At 44.8% G+C, this 20,037-nt stretch overlaps 2 protein-coding genes across 2 annotated transcripts in view; one reads left to right on the top strand and one right to left on the bottom strand.

Annotated features, from left to right (window-relative positions):
* The window catches only part of RUS5 (root UVB sensitive protein (Protein of unknown function, DUF647)), a 108,310-nt gene that overhangs the window by 16,212 nt on the left and 72,061 nt on the right, over positions 1 to 20,037 (top strand). The window contains exon 2 of the mRNA XM_086528250.1: positions 1,102 to 1,167. Within this exon, the coding sequence (XP_086384376.1) occupies positions 1,102 to 1,167 (66 nt within the window). The remainder of the gene's footprint in view (positions 1 to 1,101; positions 1,168 to 20,037) is intronic.
* Positions 8,508 to 9,270, bottom strand: LOC147441857 (uncharacterized). The gene is made up of 2 exons (XM_086529897.1): positions 9,028 to 9,270; positions 8,508 to 8,843 (listed from the first exon to the last, which is right to left on the bottom strand). Exons 1-2 carry the CDS (start codon positions 9,268 to 9,270, stop codon positions 8,508 to 8,510), a joined length of 579 nt encoding a protein of 192 aa, XP_086386023.1.

The raw sequence follows: 20,037 nt of genomic DNA, 5'->3' as shown, positions 1-20,037 counted from the left end.
GAAATCAGTGCCGAGCGTATGGATTTTGGCGGACAGTTTTGGCGAGCCCTTTTGTGAGGTTTAGGATTTATTGAAGTGTGTGCCAAGCTTAAAAATTTTGGGCGCACCTGTTACGATTTCCAGAGAGGAGATTTGTGCAGAGACCTTCAGAGACAGTCACACAGAGGCTTCTACCTGAGACTTTCCCACGGAGAAAGGTAAGTTTCACTCTTCCCATATGCTTCTTCCACTCTTTCTTCCTACGTTGCGCGTACTCTTTGCGACCTCCTGCCCTCTCTGAGCATTTGTTCTCCTCTCGATTTCTCATGTGTGTTGTAATGTTAATTTTTTTGTGAGTCTAAATTTTTAAAGGTCTGTGAACTTAATTTCAATTTAATATGGTTTTTTTACAAATGGTACGTACCTATTACGTACCTGAAAGGTGGTTCAGTACGGAAGTACGCTCCGTACGTACCTTAACCATGCCCTACACCACGTACCTTTCCACCTTTGTCTTGAATATTTGTGTGGCTCATTTCTCTCGTTGCTCTCCCACTCTATCTTGTTAATGTTTTTCATGAAGCTTAATCGCGTTATCTATAATCCTCCCTAAAAGCTTAGAAGTTTCAACTCAAACCTCACTCCTTCTCATAACAAATGCTCATACTTGCACAATTTTTATTGGTCTCTTTTGTTTGAAGGTGATTTTTTCTTACAAATCCTAGGTATACTATAGTCGCAAATCAAGCTTCTATCATAGCTGCAACCCAAATTATTAGGCATTGACGACGACTATCTCTATGTGCCTATTACAAAAGTCACACTTCATGTGAATTTTTACAAAGTTTTTATCATTCAAAGCTAAAAAAATAAAGTTCTAGGAGCAGTTTCAACCTCAAAAAATGACTTGGGGAAACACAAACTGGTAAATTTACAGAGAATTCCAAGAGTTTATGCTCACCCCAGTAAGAGTTTTGAAGCTTGGTGATTGGCTTCATGAATTCGAAACATTAGAGAAATTCAAGCTAGAAATACATGATTGAATTGATGGAACTTCTACAAGAGAGATACTTAACCATTTTGTTGTAGAAATATAGTTATGTAGTGGTCTTTGTGTTGCAGAAACTCATGGTCTGAGTCAACATCTGTGTGTATTAGCGAACAGATTGGAGATGCCCTCTTGCGCAAGTAAGTACTCGTAGAAAGTTTTGTTTTAAAAGTTCTCTCTGAGCTTAGCATTTACTTTGCTTCTATATTCATTTATCTTCGTGCTTTATGTTGTTGGGTAGCAAGTTTTAAATAGCAGTATAGCTGCTTACAGTAACTGACTACTTTATTAAGAAACAAGATTATGGTCAACTGCTAAAAGCTTGTAAGTATGTTGGGAAGGTGAATTATTTCTAGGAGTAAATATACCACTAGCAGTTCAGTGTGATACGCGGAGCGTAGAAGGCTAGAGTACTTTCCTTTAAAGCCAGCTTGTGTCCGGTGCAATTTGAACAGGACCATATGTATTGATCGTTGTAATAAGTTTATTGAACAAGCCTTTCTTGGTATTTTTGGAGGGTGTTTATCTTTGGTGGAAGTTCTTCACATTCTGATAAAATTTCGTAACTTTTTTGAAAAATCTAGATTGAATTTGAGACAATGCTCCTAATAATTAAGTCTCAAAATAATTGGTGCATCATGTTTTCATATGGTTTAAATGTCAAAGGTATTTCAAAAGTTACTATCGCTGCAGTAGCATGACCTTGTGTGCGGGGCTATAGTCATAGATGCTTTCTTTTGCAAAGTCAAGGTAAAGCAAATGACTGTGCTAAATCAATCTTTTATCCTAGGGGTTTTTTAAGAGCCATTGGGAAGCGAGTGCTTTATTGCTTGCTCATTCGATTCGAAGAGAAAGAGACTCTTTAAACACTGATTTTTCTTAAATCCTCTCTGGCACTCATTGTTACTGCTCTAGGCCTTTAATAGCATCCTTTTTAAAACAGTGCGTCAATGCTAGACATCAAGCACCATGATCATCTGTGATTGTGTATAATGCAAGTTGTGCTTGACATTGTAATCATGATTTCGATGGAATGTCGTCAACTTTGAGAGGAGGTGTTGAGAAAACTAAAGTAGTTGGCCTCGACCATGGTCCGTTCCTATATGATATCATAGACAGCCTCCCTCATCCAAAAAACCTCCATGTAAAACCTGTACTCTGAATCTGATCATGGGAGAGCTCTATAGACTAAGGAACATGTGACGTTCTCCTGACAGCCGCTGGAAAATAATGTTGACACAGTGGTCTACTCCTCAAGGAGACATTTGGAAATCTCCATGGACCAACCACAAGGAATTGTGCATGCAAGATCTTTGATATTGGGACATCTGTTGGTGAAGCAAAATCTGTTGAATAGTCAGAGCTCACTCTCCTGCTCACTCCCATTCGGTCTTGGTTTCTCCCAAGGATAGGTGACAGGGAGTGAGGGTTGTTTTGTGGCTGTGCCCGGTCGGAGTGAGGTAGTTTTATCATGTCGGGATATGTATAGCCGTGTTTGGCTCGGAGTTTTTGGTTCTTTCCATGGCCAATAGGCTCCTGCACGCGGGGAATATCTTCCCCAGCCTTGCCAGTTTTCCCCCATGGCCCTACTGGGCCCTGGTGCCCTGTTCCACTATGTTTTTTCCAATTATTGGGTCATGAGAGCTGTTTCAGATCTGGCCGACCAGCTTCCCTGTGGAGTACTTATCAGTGGGAAGGGGTACCATATGGGGTGTGTGTGCAGAAGCCTTGGGTGCGGGTGCCCCTTGTGGGCAGCCCTAGGGTGATGTGATGGGCAGAGGAGGGCAGTTTTACTGGCGTTGAGAAGCAGGGAAGCACACCTGCAGAGGTGATGGGCAGCAGGGGTTGTCCCTTGCGTTTTTCTTCTCAGGGCATCTACATAGAGATGATGTGATCAGCTAGATGCAGAGCACCACATCCGAGGTGCAGGGAGTGGAGAGGAGATGCTCCATGCTCTCCAGGTCGTAGGGGACTCTTCAGTCTTCTTTCTCTCATACCTTTAAAGCCAGCTTGTGTCCGGTGCAATTTGAACAGGACCATATGTATTGATCGTTGTAATAAGTTTATTGAACAAGCCTTTCTTGGTATTTTTGGAGGGTGTTTATCTTTGGTGGAAGTTCTTCACATCCTGCAGAGGTGATGGGCAGCAGGGGCATCTACAAAGCAGCAAGAAAAAAGAATATATCATGCAACTTCTCACGAAAAACTTCATCAAAAGCATTTTGATGAGGAGGGCTGCAAATAGAGATGAGAACCTGCAAGAATGAGACTGAAAACGAGCGGTAAACATGTAGTAAATTGAAACAAGTTTCCACAATGTAATCTCTCATAGAGGCTCCCAAGCCATGTCGTAGGGGACTCTTCAGTCTTCTTTCTCTCATACCATGACGGAATGAATAGAGGAGTACTCGAGAGAGGAGACGAACACAGCGTGAGAGATGGATAATGACCCACGAGCAATAACTCAATAACTTTTTGTGTCATGTATTATCATCCACTGCTCTCGAACCATTCGCCAACTGGTGAAAAATACACTCAAAACTAGGTCAAGAAAAGAAACAATCAAATTCACAAGTTCTTAGATTTTAGATTTTTGGTCCCAACTTTCTTATTGCCCAATTTGGGATACTTTCCCCCACTTTGACAAGAGGTCGAGATGTATTGCAACCAATGAATGACCTTAGACCATAGCATCCCCTACGGACTGCATTCCAAAAGAAATCTGTTGTGGAATCGTACACCGGATCTTCTTTGGGCATAAGGCAACCTAGTTTCACTACCAGAATTCTTGGCAAAGTTGAATATCTTGATGCATGAAAACGATAACCACTTATAAGTTATCATATTCTAGATGCAAGATGCTATTATTTTCCAATTCTCTCCCAAAGATCACCTGTGAAGCTTCAAGTCATCTATGCCATGTACAAGAATGTCGACGTGTCTTATGTTTTTGAATGTTGATATATATACATAAATATAAATAGTTACAAGGCAAATTACTTTCGCTATTGTCCGATGAGGTGGCCTCGCACAGAAAATCGTTCAAGAGCTTGCTATAACCGATTCAGAGACATTAATTGACTAAGTATAGGGGTTGAACAGAGTGGAGTATGTGTGGCGGATCAAACACAACAAAAACATGACCAAAAGAAAAATGAACAAGAGCACAAGACTGGACTTGACATCAATCGAGCGTGATCGCTTGAGAATGAGCCCATCCTTTTATACTATGGGATCTCCGTATGCTTCTCGTGTGGGATGATCTTGCTTGTATTTCATTGCTCCAACATCTTCTCTCAACCTCTCGACGGATACCGGACAATTTGGAGAGTTGTTTGAGTCAGTTTAGGAGGCCTTGGGGAAGTTGGTTTGGTCATAGAGATGTGCACCTTGGTACCTTTCCTTGGCTTTTGTGGTGGAGGATGATTGGGTCCCTCCTTCCTCTTACAATAAGGCTGTGTCGTAGATCTGCATCCTTTTTTGGTGTACATCATTAGGAAATGAGTGGATGCAGGTGATTTGGAGGTAAGGCCTAGGGGTTTCATAGTGCCTTGGCTTTTGTGAACTGCTTTGAGCAGATTTTTCACAAGTCACATTTCACCTCTTGGTTAGAGTATCTTTATCCCTAGTTGTATCTTGTGGTTTGTTTGGGATTTTTCCCCATGATTTTATTGTGTCTCTTTCAAGATTTTTCCCATGCCCCTTGTATGTGGAGCTATGGTCTATTTTATGTAATGCAAACATAGTCACAAGGAATGGCTATTTTTGGGCCTATGGTAGTCCTTCCTTGTTCTCATTTCCCGTTCTAGTCCCCATTCCACGTGACTACATAGTCATAGGGAATGTCACTTCATGCGGTCCCCTGTTCCCGTTCCCCATTCTTATTTCTTGTTCCATGCAAAGGGTTAAACGCCCAACTTTGAGAGAGAGAGAGAGAGAGAGAGAGAGAGAGAGAGAGAGAGAGAGAGCTTTATTAATGTCTTCGAAAGGCCGAACTCGACCTATGAGACAATATCATATTCATGTGTTGATGCTCTAGGCATCGGAAAATAAAAAAAAGGTACAAACTGAAATGAGCCTATACTATGCAAAAGGGTGTGGTAGGGTGGTGCATGTGGTGTACAATGTATAGTGTGGGTCCTCGTGTCGAGGTGTGCTCACACATCATCAGGCTCAACTAGGGGCTGCAAGGTGATACCACCATGAGATGATAGGGAGGGTATCTAAAAACAAGCAACATATGTAGGGTAGAGAATGTGGTACATCGGTGGTGGCCTGCTCAGGTATCTTTGGAATGCTGGATCCCTTGGTGCTGGTACATGACTCTGCTCTAGATACTGATGGTGTAGATAGAGCTAGTATCCTCGAGATCTCCCTCCGGTGCCTGCTGAAGGGTAAGCCCTCTACTCTGTGTAGGTAGTGTGGGGGGGGTCTGGCCCTGCTCGACGGAAAAACTGTGTGATGGTAGTCTGTGTCCTGCTATCCTGACTCTGGCGTGGCTGTAACAACTGCTCTCGAACCTCTAAAGCCGCAACCAGGAACTGGCCAAACCTCCTCTGCTCTCGACCTATCATATGTTGCTGTAATGAGTCTCCAATGCCATATTTCTCTCTCAGCTCTGTATATGCTGGGCATCTCATGACAAAATGCTCTTCACTCTCCACCTCCGTCTGGCAGATCCGGCATGTACGCTCCTCTCGTGGTATGCCTTTGGCTCTGCCACTCTCAATCTCTAGCTGATGTGATGACACTTGTAGCTGGCCAATGCTGACCCGAAGTCGGTGTGGCATGTACTCCTGCATGTATAATGGAATCTCAATGAATCCCTTCTCTGAGAATCTCAGAAAATGCTCATAGTAATATAGCATTTTAGGAGGACGGGTGTCTGTGGGCCTGCGCCATGTCCTCTGAATATATGTATGCCATATCTCCTGTCTGATGACCCTATTCCTCTCAGAGCATGAGAGGGAATAGGTCGGGGCCTGGGTGTCATACTGGAGTGGTGGTAGTCTATTGATATCAAAACCGTGCTGGAGTGGTGGTAGTCTATCGATATCAAAACCGTGCTGAGAGAGAGAGAGAGAGAGAGAGAGAGAGAGAGAGAGAGAGAGAGAGAGAGAGAGAGAGAGAGAGAGAGAGAGAGAGAGAGAGAGAGAGAGAGAGAGAGAGAGAGAGAGAGAGAGAGAGAGAGAGAGAGAGAGAGAAATGAAAATGAAATGTTATATTAATGTCTTCAAAAGGCCAAAGTGACCTATGAGACCAGAAAGTTACAATGTGGTGGATCTGATACAAAGTCAGAGTAACAAGATGAGAGAATGACAGAATGACAAAATGACAAAATGACAAAATAAAATACTATGGAATCCTAAATTGCTAGGTGTGGACTAAGCAGCTAAACAACTAGCTGGGATGGGTAAATCACAGGAGATCCAGCATCGATCGTTGGCGGATCTCATCAATCTCCTCCATGGTCAGTAGTCTGACCGGGCGTCGTGCATGTCGAGCCAAAGTGATCAGAATCCTCTGATGCAGCCTCCATCGATGCTGTGTAGTCCTCCGCAGTCGTGGGCGTCTGGATCTCCCTAGCTCAGTCGCTCGGTCGATTAGTATGCCTCTGGTGTAAAGCGACGGGCTCTGCTGTGGTAGTAACTCCTTTGGGTGTCTAGTGGCAGCTCTAAAGAAGTCTGTGATCTGTCTCTGAGACTGGCTAGCCTCTCCTCTCATCAGGCTCTCTCTGTGTCTGCGCAGCTCGAGCAAAAACAAACCCAGTCATCTTTGATCCTCGTACCGCATGACTAGCGAAAGGTCCAATGCCCTCTCTGAACAAGCAATGGAAGCGGCCTCGTATCTTGTAGTAGACGGGGCAGTGGCATGTGTAGTGCAACTGTCTCAGTCTCGATGTCACACAGAGGGCATGTCCTGGCCTCTGCTGGTATTCCGTTGTATCTCCCGGTCTCGATCCGCAGCTGGTGTGAAGATGTGCGAATCTAGCCAATAGCACATCGTATTCCATGAGACAAGTGGGTGTCCATGTAGCTGGGCCTCGTCACAAAACCATCCTCCGTAAGCTGGAGGAGATGCTCTCTGTAGAAAGCCATCTTCGTGCCTAGCTCTTGTGCTGGTTGTATCCATGTCCTCTTGGTGTCTAGCCGAGTCAAATCTTGGCGAATGAGCCTGGTTACCTCGGACTGTGTAAGAGTCAGAGAGGGCGCATCCAGTGAGTACTGGAAGGGGGGCAATCTATCTATGCTGAACCCATGCATCTGAAACCATGATGTCATCTCCCCGTACCAGCATGCTGTATCTCCTTGCATGGCTAACTGTCGAGAGGACTCAAGTGCAAGGCGTGCATATCTGTCTTTGGGAAGTTCCCATATGCGGTGCATGAAGGAGATAGATCTGGTGAGCGCCTCAACCACCAGTGGGGGGGCAGCTAGCTCTGCTCGTACAATAGCAGGTGGTACTGAAGCCTTGGCTCTAATGAGCTGCGAGATCATAGAGACCAGAGGCTTCTCCATGTCCCCCCATCCATCCCTGCGGCCCATCCTCCCATGATGATCCAGTGAAGGTCCCCAAATCTCAGCTCCATAAAGCAATGCAGAAGCCACCAGAGTGTCAAAGAGCCAGAGCTTCGTCCGAGGCTCCTGAAACTGAACCTGTGAACACATCCTTTCCAATCTACCCAATGCTGCATGGGCTCTGGTCAATCTAGTCTCTGCTTCCCTCCTTAATGAAAATGCTGGCCCACTAAAAACCACTCCAAGGTAAGTGTAAGCATCTGTATACTCCACCTTCTCCTGGCCGTATGTGAAGGTAGGTGCTGATCTCCTAATCCACTGTGGGGTGGTATTAAATACCATGACCTTGGTTTTACCAAGGTTTATGGACAGACCACTTTCTTGGGCAAACCTATGCAAAGCATCCAAGTGACGTTGCATCCCCTCCGGAGAGTCGGAGATCAACACAATATCATCGGCATATAACAATAGTGGAATCGATGTCCCTGCCAGCTGTGCACCTCTATCACCATCTCTCTCAATGTACTCAGAAGCCTCATCTACATACATACCAAATAGAGTAGGAGAGAGCGGGCAGCCCTGCTTCACCCCAATAGTGGAGTAAACCGGTGTGGATAGACCCTCTGGGGTGCGTACATGTCCCACTACTGACCTCTATAATGCCATGACCTCCCAAATGAGCTCTTTGGGTGCTCCCATCTGCGGTAATCTGCGCATCAATCTAGCTCTGGGCACTGTGTCAGAGAGAAAGAAAGAAAGAAAGATATATTAACGTCCTGTCGAGGCCAAAGCTGACCTATAGGACAAATCAGAATACATCTTTGGTTACAGTGTCTTCCATCATAGCAAATTGAAAATAAAATAAAACTACCTCAGTAGCTCAAAGCTCCATGGTCATGAGCTTACCATTACAACATGTATTACCCATGCTTTCTACATATAAAGAAAAGAAAGATGTGCAATCAGGTTTCTTTAGTTTCCTGTGCTTGAGGTGATTTGTTGACAAAGTCTCTAATGATGGCTCTTCCTCCCCTATAGAGTGCCCACTTCCCCTTTTTCCTTGCTTCTCTTACTTTTTCTAGTTCTGCTGAGCTGTTCTTTAGTTGGGTAGGTGTCAGCTCATCTGATATCCAAACGGATGTACCTTTTAATGACCTTGTCTGCTTCATGACTGCTATCTGTTCTTGCATATCATAGTAGAAAACCTTTGCCTGTTTCCCTTTGACTTCCACATGCATTGGCTCTCCCAGATCGATGAAGGGGACCACCCGAGACAATCGTTTAGTCAGTGTATCTGTCTCTATAGTTTATTCAGATTCATCTTGTTCATCTTCATGCCTTTGCGTGTCCCACCCATCAGGAAGACCTCAAATTCGAATATGTCTTTCTATGCTCTGTACTCTCTCTTTTTCTTTAATAATAGACAAAACTTCATCAGAAGCTTTGTGGAGTTACCTTAGCTGTAGATTGGTCTTCTTCAACCTTTTGTGGGAGTTCTTCCATTGCTGTTTGCTTTGTTGTCAATTCTTGTACTTTTGTTTGAAGGTCTGCTATGTGTTCCTCTTCCTTCTGTAGCTCTTGTTTGACAAGGCTGAGTTCATTCTCAAGTTTCTTCATTTCTTGTAGCAGGTAAGATTCCCATCCTGTTGGTCTTATGATTGGTGGAGGGATGCGATTTGGTTGTGTCAGGATGTCAGCAAAAGTCTTCTTCTGCTTCCCTGTCATGGTGCGGGTGTGTATGTAGAAAAAAGGGGGGGGGGGGGGGGGGGGTGTTAAGAGAGCTACCCGCCAAAGGGGGGATCCCCCCCTCAACCCCCTTGGGGGGCTACTCCCTTACCTCAAGGCGCTAAAAAGGTTTGCGGCAGCGAGCAGGTCGGGTGCAGAGCGGGTCCGGGAGCGCAAGGGCAGAGAGAGAGAGAGAGAGAGAGAGAGAGAGAGAGAGAGAGAGAGAGAGAGAGAGAGAGAGAGAGAGAGAGAGAGAGAGAGAGAGAGAGAGAGATGCAATCATTTATTCATGTACTGTGTGTGTGTTGGCGGTGTGAATCCATGGAAATTGAGCTTGCAATAGACACTTCCGTTGTGTTCGAAAATCTGTCATTTTGCCAATGTCATGCCCAATGCCTATAACAAGACATTAGATCATGCTTGGATGCCACACACCCAAGATCTGGGAAGTTGAAGTGAACATCCATCTCATATTATGATGGAAGTTTGATGTCATCATTCATGCATTCATTCATAATCAACAGTCATCATTGATATCATCATACATTCATATTCATTCAGCATAAAAAATGTCATGGTTCATTCATTGTTCATGTTATCAATTCTTGGATATAATTGATTCTGAAGCCTTTGTTGTTCCTCACTTTAGTAGTGAAGGCATGTCCAATCATATTTCCTTGTTTTTGTTTCTCTATTGAATCTTTCGTACTCTAGCATCAAGCTCTCGATGATATGTAAGTTCTATTGGCTATCTGTGCTTCAAACATTCCCCTAGTGCCAGCCAATCCGATCAGCTTGAAGGATAATTGGTTTGCGTATGGTGTTTAATTGCAATGAGTCGTGTCACATTGCAATAGTAGCATTGTTTAGATGATGCCAAGGCTTACCACAACGAGCTTCACAATTTTTTAACTTCATAATGTGAAAGTCAATTTGACCAGGTTATCTACATGCTTGGACACTCCAAGGGAGAAATCAATAGCAAGACACGAACAAAAACTGCAAATAACCGATCTTGAGAGAGAGAGAGAGAGAGAGAGAGAGAGAGAGAGAGAGAGAGAGAGAGAGAGAGAGAGAGAGAGAGTCTGTCTGGATCTGCCCACATGCACATTACGTATGGCGTGCTATTTGCTGCTTTTTTTGTAGACTTGGGATTTAGGAGGGTTTTGTGACGTGGGGGGCCGTCACCTGGCTTTGGCGACATCCGGGCTCACATACCATGTATGAGGGATCTTCCATAGATCCAGTATTTTTGCTGATAGCCTTGGGATACAGACGGGGGCACATTGGACATGGTGCCTACTTTAGTACATGAGTTTGACATACAGCCTTGTGATATTCTATTTGCTACGATATGCAACATAGTATTGTGGATTATATAAAAGGCTCGTTGTGTTCAGGTTCTGGGTGGTCGTCCTTCCCATGTGACCACGACTTTGGCTGCAGTTTGGCCTGATCTTTTGCATACCTTGCGCATCCAATGGGATTCTTCAGCAGGCTTCTCTAGGGCAGAAAGAAGAGGACATCAGTTTCTTCGACTATGGGTGCATACTAAAGTTCTTTTCAGTATGGATAGTGTCACGAGTTTGTGGCAACTAACTTTACTTGTTGATTTCTTTTTGGGGGAATTTTATTTGCTTGTTTTAAAGCACCCCTCTAGATATGCCAATGTCCGAGTTGCATGATGTGAGGCAGACAGTAAGAGTCTAGGGCGGATGGCCAGTGAGCACTAAAGTTGGACAAATGGATTAAGATTAGCCACGGTGGGGCTACGAGTGTAAATCACCCGATAACTGGCCGACATTGCATTTTTCGATGTGATTCCAGTGGTGATTGATGGTCAGACGACCCGTGTGAGTGCCATGGAAGCATCTCCTAAAATTTAGGGAACTGCTATTTTGGACCTGAAAATGTGTTTGTGTCATTAGCTTTGGAATGACAAGGGGAACATTTTATTGCTCTGCTGCCAAGTCAACTGACGCACCAGTTGAGATATTTTTAGCCAAGTTGGCCAAAGTCGGAAACTGGGCGAGGTGTCACTCCATGAGCAATTCTGCCACTCTGGGAGAGATGGGGCGAGCCTACAAGAGAAAAGGGGCGCCATTTTCAGCTAGCAGGTGGATTGCAACAGGTGTAAGATCTATGGAGTGCTTCCTTTCCCTCTTATGTACAGTGGGGTGCTAGGAGTGATGCCCTGCACGCTATGCACTGCTCTCTCTCTCTCTCCCATAAGTGGCTAATCCCTCGCAGGTACATGTGAATTCGGAGAGGTTTCACGTGAGAAATCTCGTCCGATTCAAAAAGCAAGTAGCCCTACAGGTGCGAGAGCTTGAGAACTTGCTCCGGATGCGACCGGCACGCGAAACGGAGCTCGAAACAGAGAATTACAGCCTGCTGTGTATTTTTGCAGGTTTAGGGTTTCGGCCCTAAACGGTCCCTAATACCACCAGGAGGTTTGGGGACGCGAGGGGACCGCTGTAGAGGTGATCTGGCGCATTTTTGGGGCAGAAAACAGAGAATTCAGTGTGTTGCAGATTCTTGCTAGGTTTTGCAAAGTGTCCATATGCGTCGGGAAAGTCATCTATTGCGTGGGGATACTGACTGTGAAGCGTCCTAGTACAGTTATGTTGCCGAAATCGGGCGAGAACAGATGGATTTCAGTCCGGATTGTGCGGGACAGCTCGTAAGAAATCACAGGTTTTATTCCCTCTGTTAAAAAATAAAGAAATACCGAAAGGGGGGCCAACCTTTGGGGCCTACAGGTGTCGCTGTCTGCTTGGGAGCATTCTAGCTGCCTGGCTGTGCTTTTGTTTTGAAGTGTAATCCCATTCCCAATTATAGGTTCCTTCTAAGTCATTGCTTTGTGTCGTATAGTCAAGTGTTAAAGAATTGGGTGAAAGCTAACGTCTACTGCCCTGCAGGCCAGTTTCATGGTTCCGTCGCCAGGACAAGATCACTTTTTCCTTAAGAAGTGAGCCTTGGTTGGTTTGCGGCGAAGACACAAATCACAGGAACTTGGAATTACACTATGGCTGATAGGACAGACGATGCTAGAGAAGAGGGTTCCTCTTCCCAGGGTAGACGGGCTATTCCTTTACAGCATGAAGTTGGCGAGAGTTCACGACCGCCCAGTGTCTACGCCTTTTGCTCGTGTGAATGCACAGCGAGAACAGGTTCAAGGGTTCATGACTGGGCACTTTGAAGAGGATGCGTTCAGGACATAGTTAGTTGCTGCTGTGAATGTCTTCACGCAGTTGGTGCAGAATCCCAGGTTTATGGATTATTTGCAAGCATCATCAAAGTCACAAGAGGCAAGAGAACGCCCTCAGCGTACAGTGCCCGTTGAGGCTCAAGCCCAGGTCCCCCATGCGACTCAGCAGGATAGGGAACACTCCCATGTTGCGGAGTCTGGGGCTCCAAAACAGGTTACTCCTGTGCTTGAACAGGTGGCTAGAACGCCTATTCCACAGATTATGCCAGTTCAGCCCGCCACCTTTCAGAGCCCGCATGCTGTCTTAAATGGACAAGGGACTTGTTACTAGGCAATGTACCCAGCTTTTCCACCACCCATGGTACATCCTGGGTATTTCGGGGGTGGATCAGTGTTCCAAAGTATGGCTGGTTATGTGCCTGGAAGTAAGCTGTACATGCTAGGAACAATGTTTGGGGGTATGCAAGGCATCATGCCAAACCCCATGTATGGTAGTATCGGCATGCAGGAGGGTTTTCAATGCAACCAGTGCCAGTTTGGGGTGCCACAGGGTCATTTTGGCATGGCTGGTTTTTCTGGACAGCAGCCAGATATCGCACCTTTGACGCAAAATGTGAATGGCCAAGATGTGCCGATCATGCCTACTACAGTGCCCATGTTGCAGACTATTCCTTATGACAACTTGGGGGCACTGGAGAAGCCAAAAGCTTACAAAGAAGGTGGTGCAACTGTGAAGTTCAGCACCTTTAGTGGCTTCGAGGATAAAGCACAGGCTCTCACTTTCCTCCAGCAATTTGATACAGCTTATGCAGGAGGGAATTTTACAGAGGTCTCTAAAGTAAGAAAAGCTGCCACTTTCTTAAAGGACAATGCGCTTACATGGTGGATGACATTGCTAATGCAAGGACAGGCACTCGCCACTTGGGTTTACTTCAAGCAAATGTTTGCATCTGCTTGGCTTCAAATGAATTTGAAGCCGACGTCATGACAAATTGGCACCAGCTTACTTCGGCTACATGCAAGAGCTTGCTGGAGTACAATAGGAGGTTTTGTAAAACGTTACTCTTAGTGACCTCCTATAGATTTGTGCCATTGACAGAGGAGATAGAGAAATACTATTGTGGGTTGCTCAAAGGGCTTCGCGATTACTGTACCAAGAACAGGGTGGCTACCTTCACTCAGCTTATGGAAGTTGCGAACACTGGTCTTGCCTTGTTGAAAGGAGAAGACAATGGGTTTTCTAAGCAACGAGAAAGGAGGGAAGCAAAAGAAAAATTCAGCAAAGTAGCCCTTTACGAAAGCGGTTCCTGAAGCGTCCGAGGGGCCAATGAAGTTCAATAAAGGCAAGGGTTTAGCCGAGACTTCTGGAGCGCAGTCAAAGAAGCAGAAAAGGAAGCCTTTTATGCGTAAGACGCTCGAGGAAAAGGTCTTGATGGCCGAAAACAAGTGCTTTATATGCGAGCAGATTTGTCATTTTGCAACCAACTGTCCACAAAAGAAAAGGCCAGCTGATTCAGATGACAAAGAGGACAGGAAAGGAAAGAAGCTTATGCCCTCGGCACGTTTAGTGCCAGACATGTTGGGCGACAGGCCTAGTATAGATGCCAGTGAGTTATGCAGAGCGTGGGGTAAAGTTAGAGACCAAATGGCACTTATCTTCTTTGATCCAGGTGCCAAAGTGAACTTTATCACGCTAGAATTAGCTATGAAGCTGGGCATCGGAGTTGAGGAGATGGGATACACCGCAGAGGCATGATTAGCATGTCCTGGCCACTTAGAGTGCGTTACTCCCATCATTGGAAAGCTGCGTCTGTATATTCAGTTGTATGTGGACACAGAAGAGTTCTACATCATGCCGCTGGAAGGATGTGATCGTCTTGTTGGGGATCCTGTAGATGTTCCGAGTGCATGGAGTCTTGGATGCCTACAACAAAAACATCACTGTACAGCATAGGGGCAAAACTCACATCTTCGATGTAAAGTTAAAAGGAGAGTTAGTCCCTATTTTATCTGCTTCTGCTATCACTTCTGTAATAAAGAATCATCTTTCTGCGTACTTGGTTTTTGCACGTGATGTTTCAGATAGTTGTCAGTCAAGTTTATCTGTGTTAGATAAAGACAGGTTAGCATTTCTGCAAAAGTTTAATGGCTGTTTTTCTAATTCATTACTGTCTCAACTATCGCCGGGGAGGCCCGAGGATCATGCGATTGATTTGGTGCTAGGTTGTAGCCCACCAAATAGGCCACCGTATAGGGTTAGTGAGACGCAACGGAAAGAGATTATGAGTCAAGTGGAGGAGCTCTTAGAGAAAGGGCTGATTCAGCCTAGCTCGTCACCCTATTGCTCTCCAGTGCTCTTAGTACAGAAAAAGGATGGCTCGTGGCACATGTGTATTGATTACCGTGCGCTGAATAAGAATACCATCAAGAATAGGTTTCCTATTCCAAGGATTGATGATATTCTTGACCGCCTAGAGGGTGCAACGATTTTCAGCAGGATCGACCTTAAAGTGGGTACCATTAGATTCGAATTAGGCGTGAGGATGTGCACAAGACTGCGTTTAGAACGACATTTGGTCTCTACGAGTTCTTAGTGATGCCATTTGGTCTTACGAATGCTCCTGCTACGTTCAATAGGATGATGGATAGGATCTTCCGTCCATATCAAAACTTTGTTGGCACATTCTTTGATGACATGATACTCTACTCGAAGAATGAAGAGGAGCATAGGCATCACTTGATCATTGTGTTCGAAGAGTTGCGCACGAACAGATTGCTCATCAATGGCAAGAAAAGCGAGTTCTTCTTGGAAGAGATCCACTTTTTCGGACACATTGTGTCAAAGGATGGTGTCCGAATGGATCCTGCGAAGGTAGAAGCAATCAAGACATGGCCAGCTTTAAGGACTTTGCACGATGTCCGTAGCTTCTTAGGGCTATGTTCTTACTACAGAAGATTCATTCGCAACTTTGCAGAGATTGCTTCACCTGTACATGCTTTGCAAAAGAAAGAGGTCACTTTCAGATGGACCCGAAAAGAGATTTCATCTTTCAACCTCTTAAAGGAAAAGATGACTTCAGATCCAGTCATTGTTTTGCAAGATCTCAGGAAGTCATTTATGGTCCAGTGTGACGCTTGTGGTAGTAGCATTGGTGCAGTGCTAATGCAAGATGGCAGGGTAGCAGCCTTAGCAGCCTATGAAAGCAGAATCTTGCATGGCTAGAGATGACCATGCAGGTCTATAAAAAAAAGTTACTGGCTGTGATTCATGCACTCTTAAGTTGGAAACACTACCTGCTAGGTGCTGATTTTGTTGTCCAAACGGATCATCAGACCTTGCGATACTTTCTGACACAATCAAAGCTATCGGAAAAGCATATGCGATGGGCAAACATTCTTTCCATGTTTCACTCCCAGATTGTGCATGTGGAAGGCAAGAAGAATGTTGTGGCTGATGCGTTATCAAGAAAGCCACAAATTTCAGCTCTGTCGATTCTTTATCATCATGAGCTTGATGACATGAAGGAACATATGCGAGTGACGAAGATTTTGCAAGGATCTTCGAACAGTTACAGGAAGGACAACGTCATGAGCACTACCTCCTCAGAGATGGTTTTATGATGATGCATGGCAGACTCTTTGATCTTCCAAGAACACAAACAGGGAATGATGGAATTTGGACCATTATTTGCAGATTCAACAAGCAAGCTCATTTCATTCCTGTTAGAAAGAAGATAAAACCAGATCAGATGGCACGTCTTTTTATGTGCAATGTCTTTAAGTACCATGGTTTGCCACAGTCGATTGTCAGTGACTGTGACCCACTGATGACAAGTCTATTCTGGAGAGGCATATTTGAGAATATGGGCACTACGCTTAAGTTCTCATCATCGTTCCATCCACAGACAGATGGGCAGTCAGAAGAGGCAAATTCCACTGTCTTGGATCTGCTTAAGTGCTATGTGTCAGAGCATAAGGCGAAGTGGGAGCAGTATTTGCCGTTGGTTGAGTATGCGTACAATAATATAGTGCATTCTTCAACAGCCAAAGCACCTTTTGAAATTGTCGGTCATGTGAAAGTTCCTCCCATTTTGCATACCAAGGAAAAGATCTTTCAAGCAGATTAATATGTGCAGAATATGGATGAAATGGACCAGAAGATAAAGCATGCCCTTGAAAGGACACAGGCAAAGCAAAAGAAAGTTGCTGATCTCCACCGTCGTGGATTGTTGTTTTCACTTGGTGATTGGGTATTGTTGCGGTTTGAAAAGGCACGCTTAAAGAAGCGAAAAGGTAAAGAAAGTCTCTTTACAAAGCTTAGTATGCGTTACTATGGGCCTTTTCAAGTAACAGAGAAGATCAATGACGTCAGTTATTGGCTGAAATTGCCTGAGAACTCGAAGATTCACAATGCCTTTCACGTGAGTCTTCTCAGACCATTTATTGGTGATGTGCTAGAGGATATGCCAGTTGAAGAGTAGCCAGAAGTTGAAGAGCTTGATGAAATTTTGATCCGAGAACAGATCATGGCACACAAGGAAAGAAAAGTCAAAGGCAAGGTTACAAGGCGATATTTGGTGAAGTTCAAGAACTATCCACCTATGGATGCAAAGTGGATGGAAGAGAGTGAATTGTTAAGAGTCACCAAATGTATTGCAACTTTACCTTGAAGCCTTTGGTTTACCACCTACCTATTCTCCAACTCAAGTAGAGCAAAGGTCAAAAGGAAAGAGACGTGTGCTAGAGGGGGGTGATCCAGGAGCTAGCACTTCTCATGTATCTATGGATTTAGTGTAATAGAAGTATACCTTGCTTGGCAATTGCCCTTGGGAAATAAAAGTTTTGTCCAAAAGTTTGTTTAGTGCTATAGAAGTAAGTATGTCTTGTCAATTGTCAAGAGTACAATAATTGCTTCCAATGAGTACACGTTGACGCATTTTTAAACTGTTGGTTTATTATGCTTCAAAGGATTCGAAGTGTACGAAAAGTTATGGACTCTATTAAAGCCAGGGCACAGTGTGAAAGCTATCCACTATGTCAATGGAACAGTCTCACAGGTAGACCATACATGAGTTAACAAGTGTTGAATACACAAGAGTGTTAACTATGAGCATGTATGTCTCGTACCATGTTGACCAGGTGTGGACACACGAAAAGGTTGACAGTCGTGATACGGTGTCTATGAAGTCCTGCACACAACACACTAATGGATTGATATTCATGCAAACGAGGACGCTCACGATTTCAAGAGGGGGGTATGTCACGAGTTTGTGGCAACTAACTTTACTTGTTGATTTCTTTTTGGGGGAATTTTATTTGACTTGTTTTAAAGCACCCCTCTGGAATTGCCAATGCCCGAGTTGCATGATGTGAGGCAGACAGTGAGAGTCTAGGCCAGATGGCCAGTGAGCACTAAAGTTGGACAAATGGATTAAGGTTAGCCACGGTGGGGCTACGAGTGTAAATCACCTGATAACTGGCCGACATTGCATTTTCTGATGTGGTTCCAGTGGTGATTGATGGTCAGATGACCGGTGTGAGTGCCATGGAAGCATCTCCTAAAATTTAGGGAACTGCTATTTTGGACCTGAAAATGTGTTCGCGTCATTAGCTTTGGAATGACAAGGGGAACATTTTATTGCTCTGCTGCCAAGTCAACTGACGCACCAGTTGAGATATTTTTAGCCAAGTTGGCCAAAGTCGGAAACTGCGCGAGGTGTCACTCCGTGAGCAATTCTGCCACTCTGGGAGAGATGGGGCGAGCCTACAAGAGAAAAGGGGCGCCATTTTCAGCCAGCAGGTGGATTGCAAGAGGTGTAAGAGCTATGGAGTGCTTCCTTTCCCTCTTATGTACAATGCGGTGCTAGGAGTGATGCCCTGCACGCTACGCACTGCTCTCTCCCCCCCCTAAGTGGCTAATCCCCCGTAGGTACATGTGAATTCAGAGAAACAGGGAATTACAGCCTGCTCTGTATTTTTGCAGGTTTAGGGTTTCGGCCCTAAACGGTCCCTAATACCTCCAGGAGGTTAGGGGACGCGAGGGGACCGCTGTAGAGGTGATCTGGCGCATTTCTGGGGCAGAAAACAGAGAATTCAGTGTGCTGTAGATTCTCGCCAGGTTTTGCAAGCGTCCATATGCGTCGGGAAAGTCATCTATTGCGTGGGTATACTAACTGTGAAGCGTCCTAGTACAATTATGCTGCCGAAATCGGGCCAGAAGAGATGGATTTCAGCCCAGATTGTGCGGAACAGCTTGTGGAGAATCACAGGTTTTATTCCCTTTGTTATAGAATAAAGAAATACCGAAAGGGGCACCAACCTTTGGGGCCTATAGGTGTCGCTGTCTGCTTGGGAGCATTCTAGCTTCCTGGCCGTGCTTTTGTTTTGAAGTGTAATCCCATTCCTAGTTACAAGTTCCTATTAAGTCATTGCTTTGTGTCGTATAGTCAAGTGTTAAAGAATCGGGTGAAAGCTAACGTCTACCACCCTACGAGCCCGTTTCAGATAGAGGCACTATCACGTGGCATTATGCTTCTTCATGGTGGTTTATTCATCATTCTTCTCAGTTTCCACCTTTATGTACATACAACCCTGCAACTGATCAACCACAATTGTACTTCTTTTAGAAGACAGGCTCTCTTGAGCATCTCTAGAAGTCTCTCTGTACTCAGTGTATAGCAACTGTTCTTTGAGAGAGAGAGAGAGAGAGAGAGAGAGAGAGAGAGAGAGAGAGAGAGAGAGAGAGACGACATGGAATGACGGAGTCCTGTCCTTGGCCCCAAAGATTTGCGTCCCTTCCGGTGTTTCTTTATTGTTGCTTAAAGGTACAACTCCCCAAGCTCTCTGATACTCTGCGTCGAAATGCTCTCAAGAACTTGACCCTCACGGGTCTTTATAAACAGTACAGGGGATGCCCAAAAGTAGAGCCCCAAAATCATCTAGGTTATAATTTTTAGTGCCCAAAAGCATGCACTAGATTAGTCCGAATCAACTAGCGCAAAATGCAGAATTCCGTACAGCTTGCCACGTCAACAAGTTAAGGCAATTTTTTAAATACCCTTTTGTCAGTTAGGGTTTAGGCCTCTCAGTGGGTGCTCCTTAAGTTGGAAAGGGTTAGGTTTTTAATTGTCTAACCCCTTTGGCCCCACGGCCACATCTTCAGGCTCTTCTAGGCTAGAGTTTTTAACTCTTAACTCCTTGTCCTCTTGGGGTTGGGATCGCCACGTCATCAATTTAGACAACGGCCTTCAAATATATGCACAGGGGTCTCTCTCTGGCATTGTACCTTGTGAAGAAACAGAGTAGAGCCCCGTATTTTGTAACCAATTGAAGCAATATAAAGAAATATCGAAAGGGGTGCTAGGGTTTTGGCGCCAATGCATTATGGGAATGCAACTCCGTCACTCCTTGTCTCCCGCGTGGATCTGTGTGTGTGTGTTCAGTTTTTTGAAGTGTTAAAAGTCTGTTCTAGTGTGTTCCTTTTAGCTGGCACATGGTGCCCTCCGGTTACAGTGGTATTAGAGCTTCAAGTGTCTGCTTTTCTGAAAGCATACCGG

Source organism: Adiantum capillus-veneris, chromosome 14, assembly GCF_014529385.1.
Source record: "Adiantum capillus-veneris isolate H3 chromosome 14, ASM1452938v2, whole genome shotgun sequence".
Taxonomy (NCBI): Eukaryota; Viridiplantae; Streptophyta; class Polypodiopsida; order Polypodiales; family Pteridaceae; genus Adiantum; species Adiantum capillus-veneris.
This window is presented reverse-complemented; position numbering and strand designations above follow the sequence as displayed.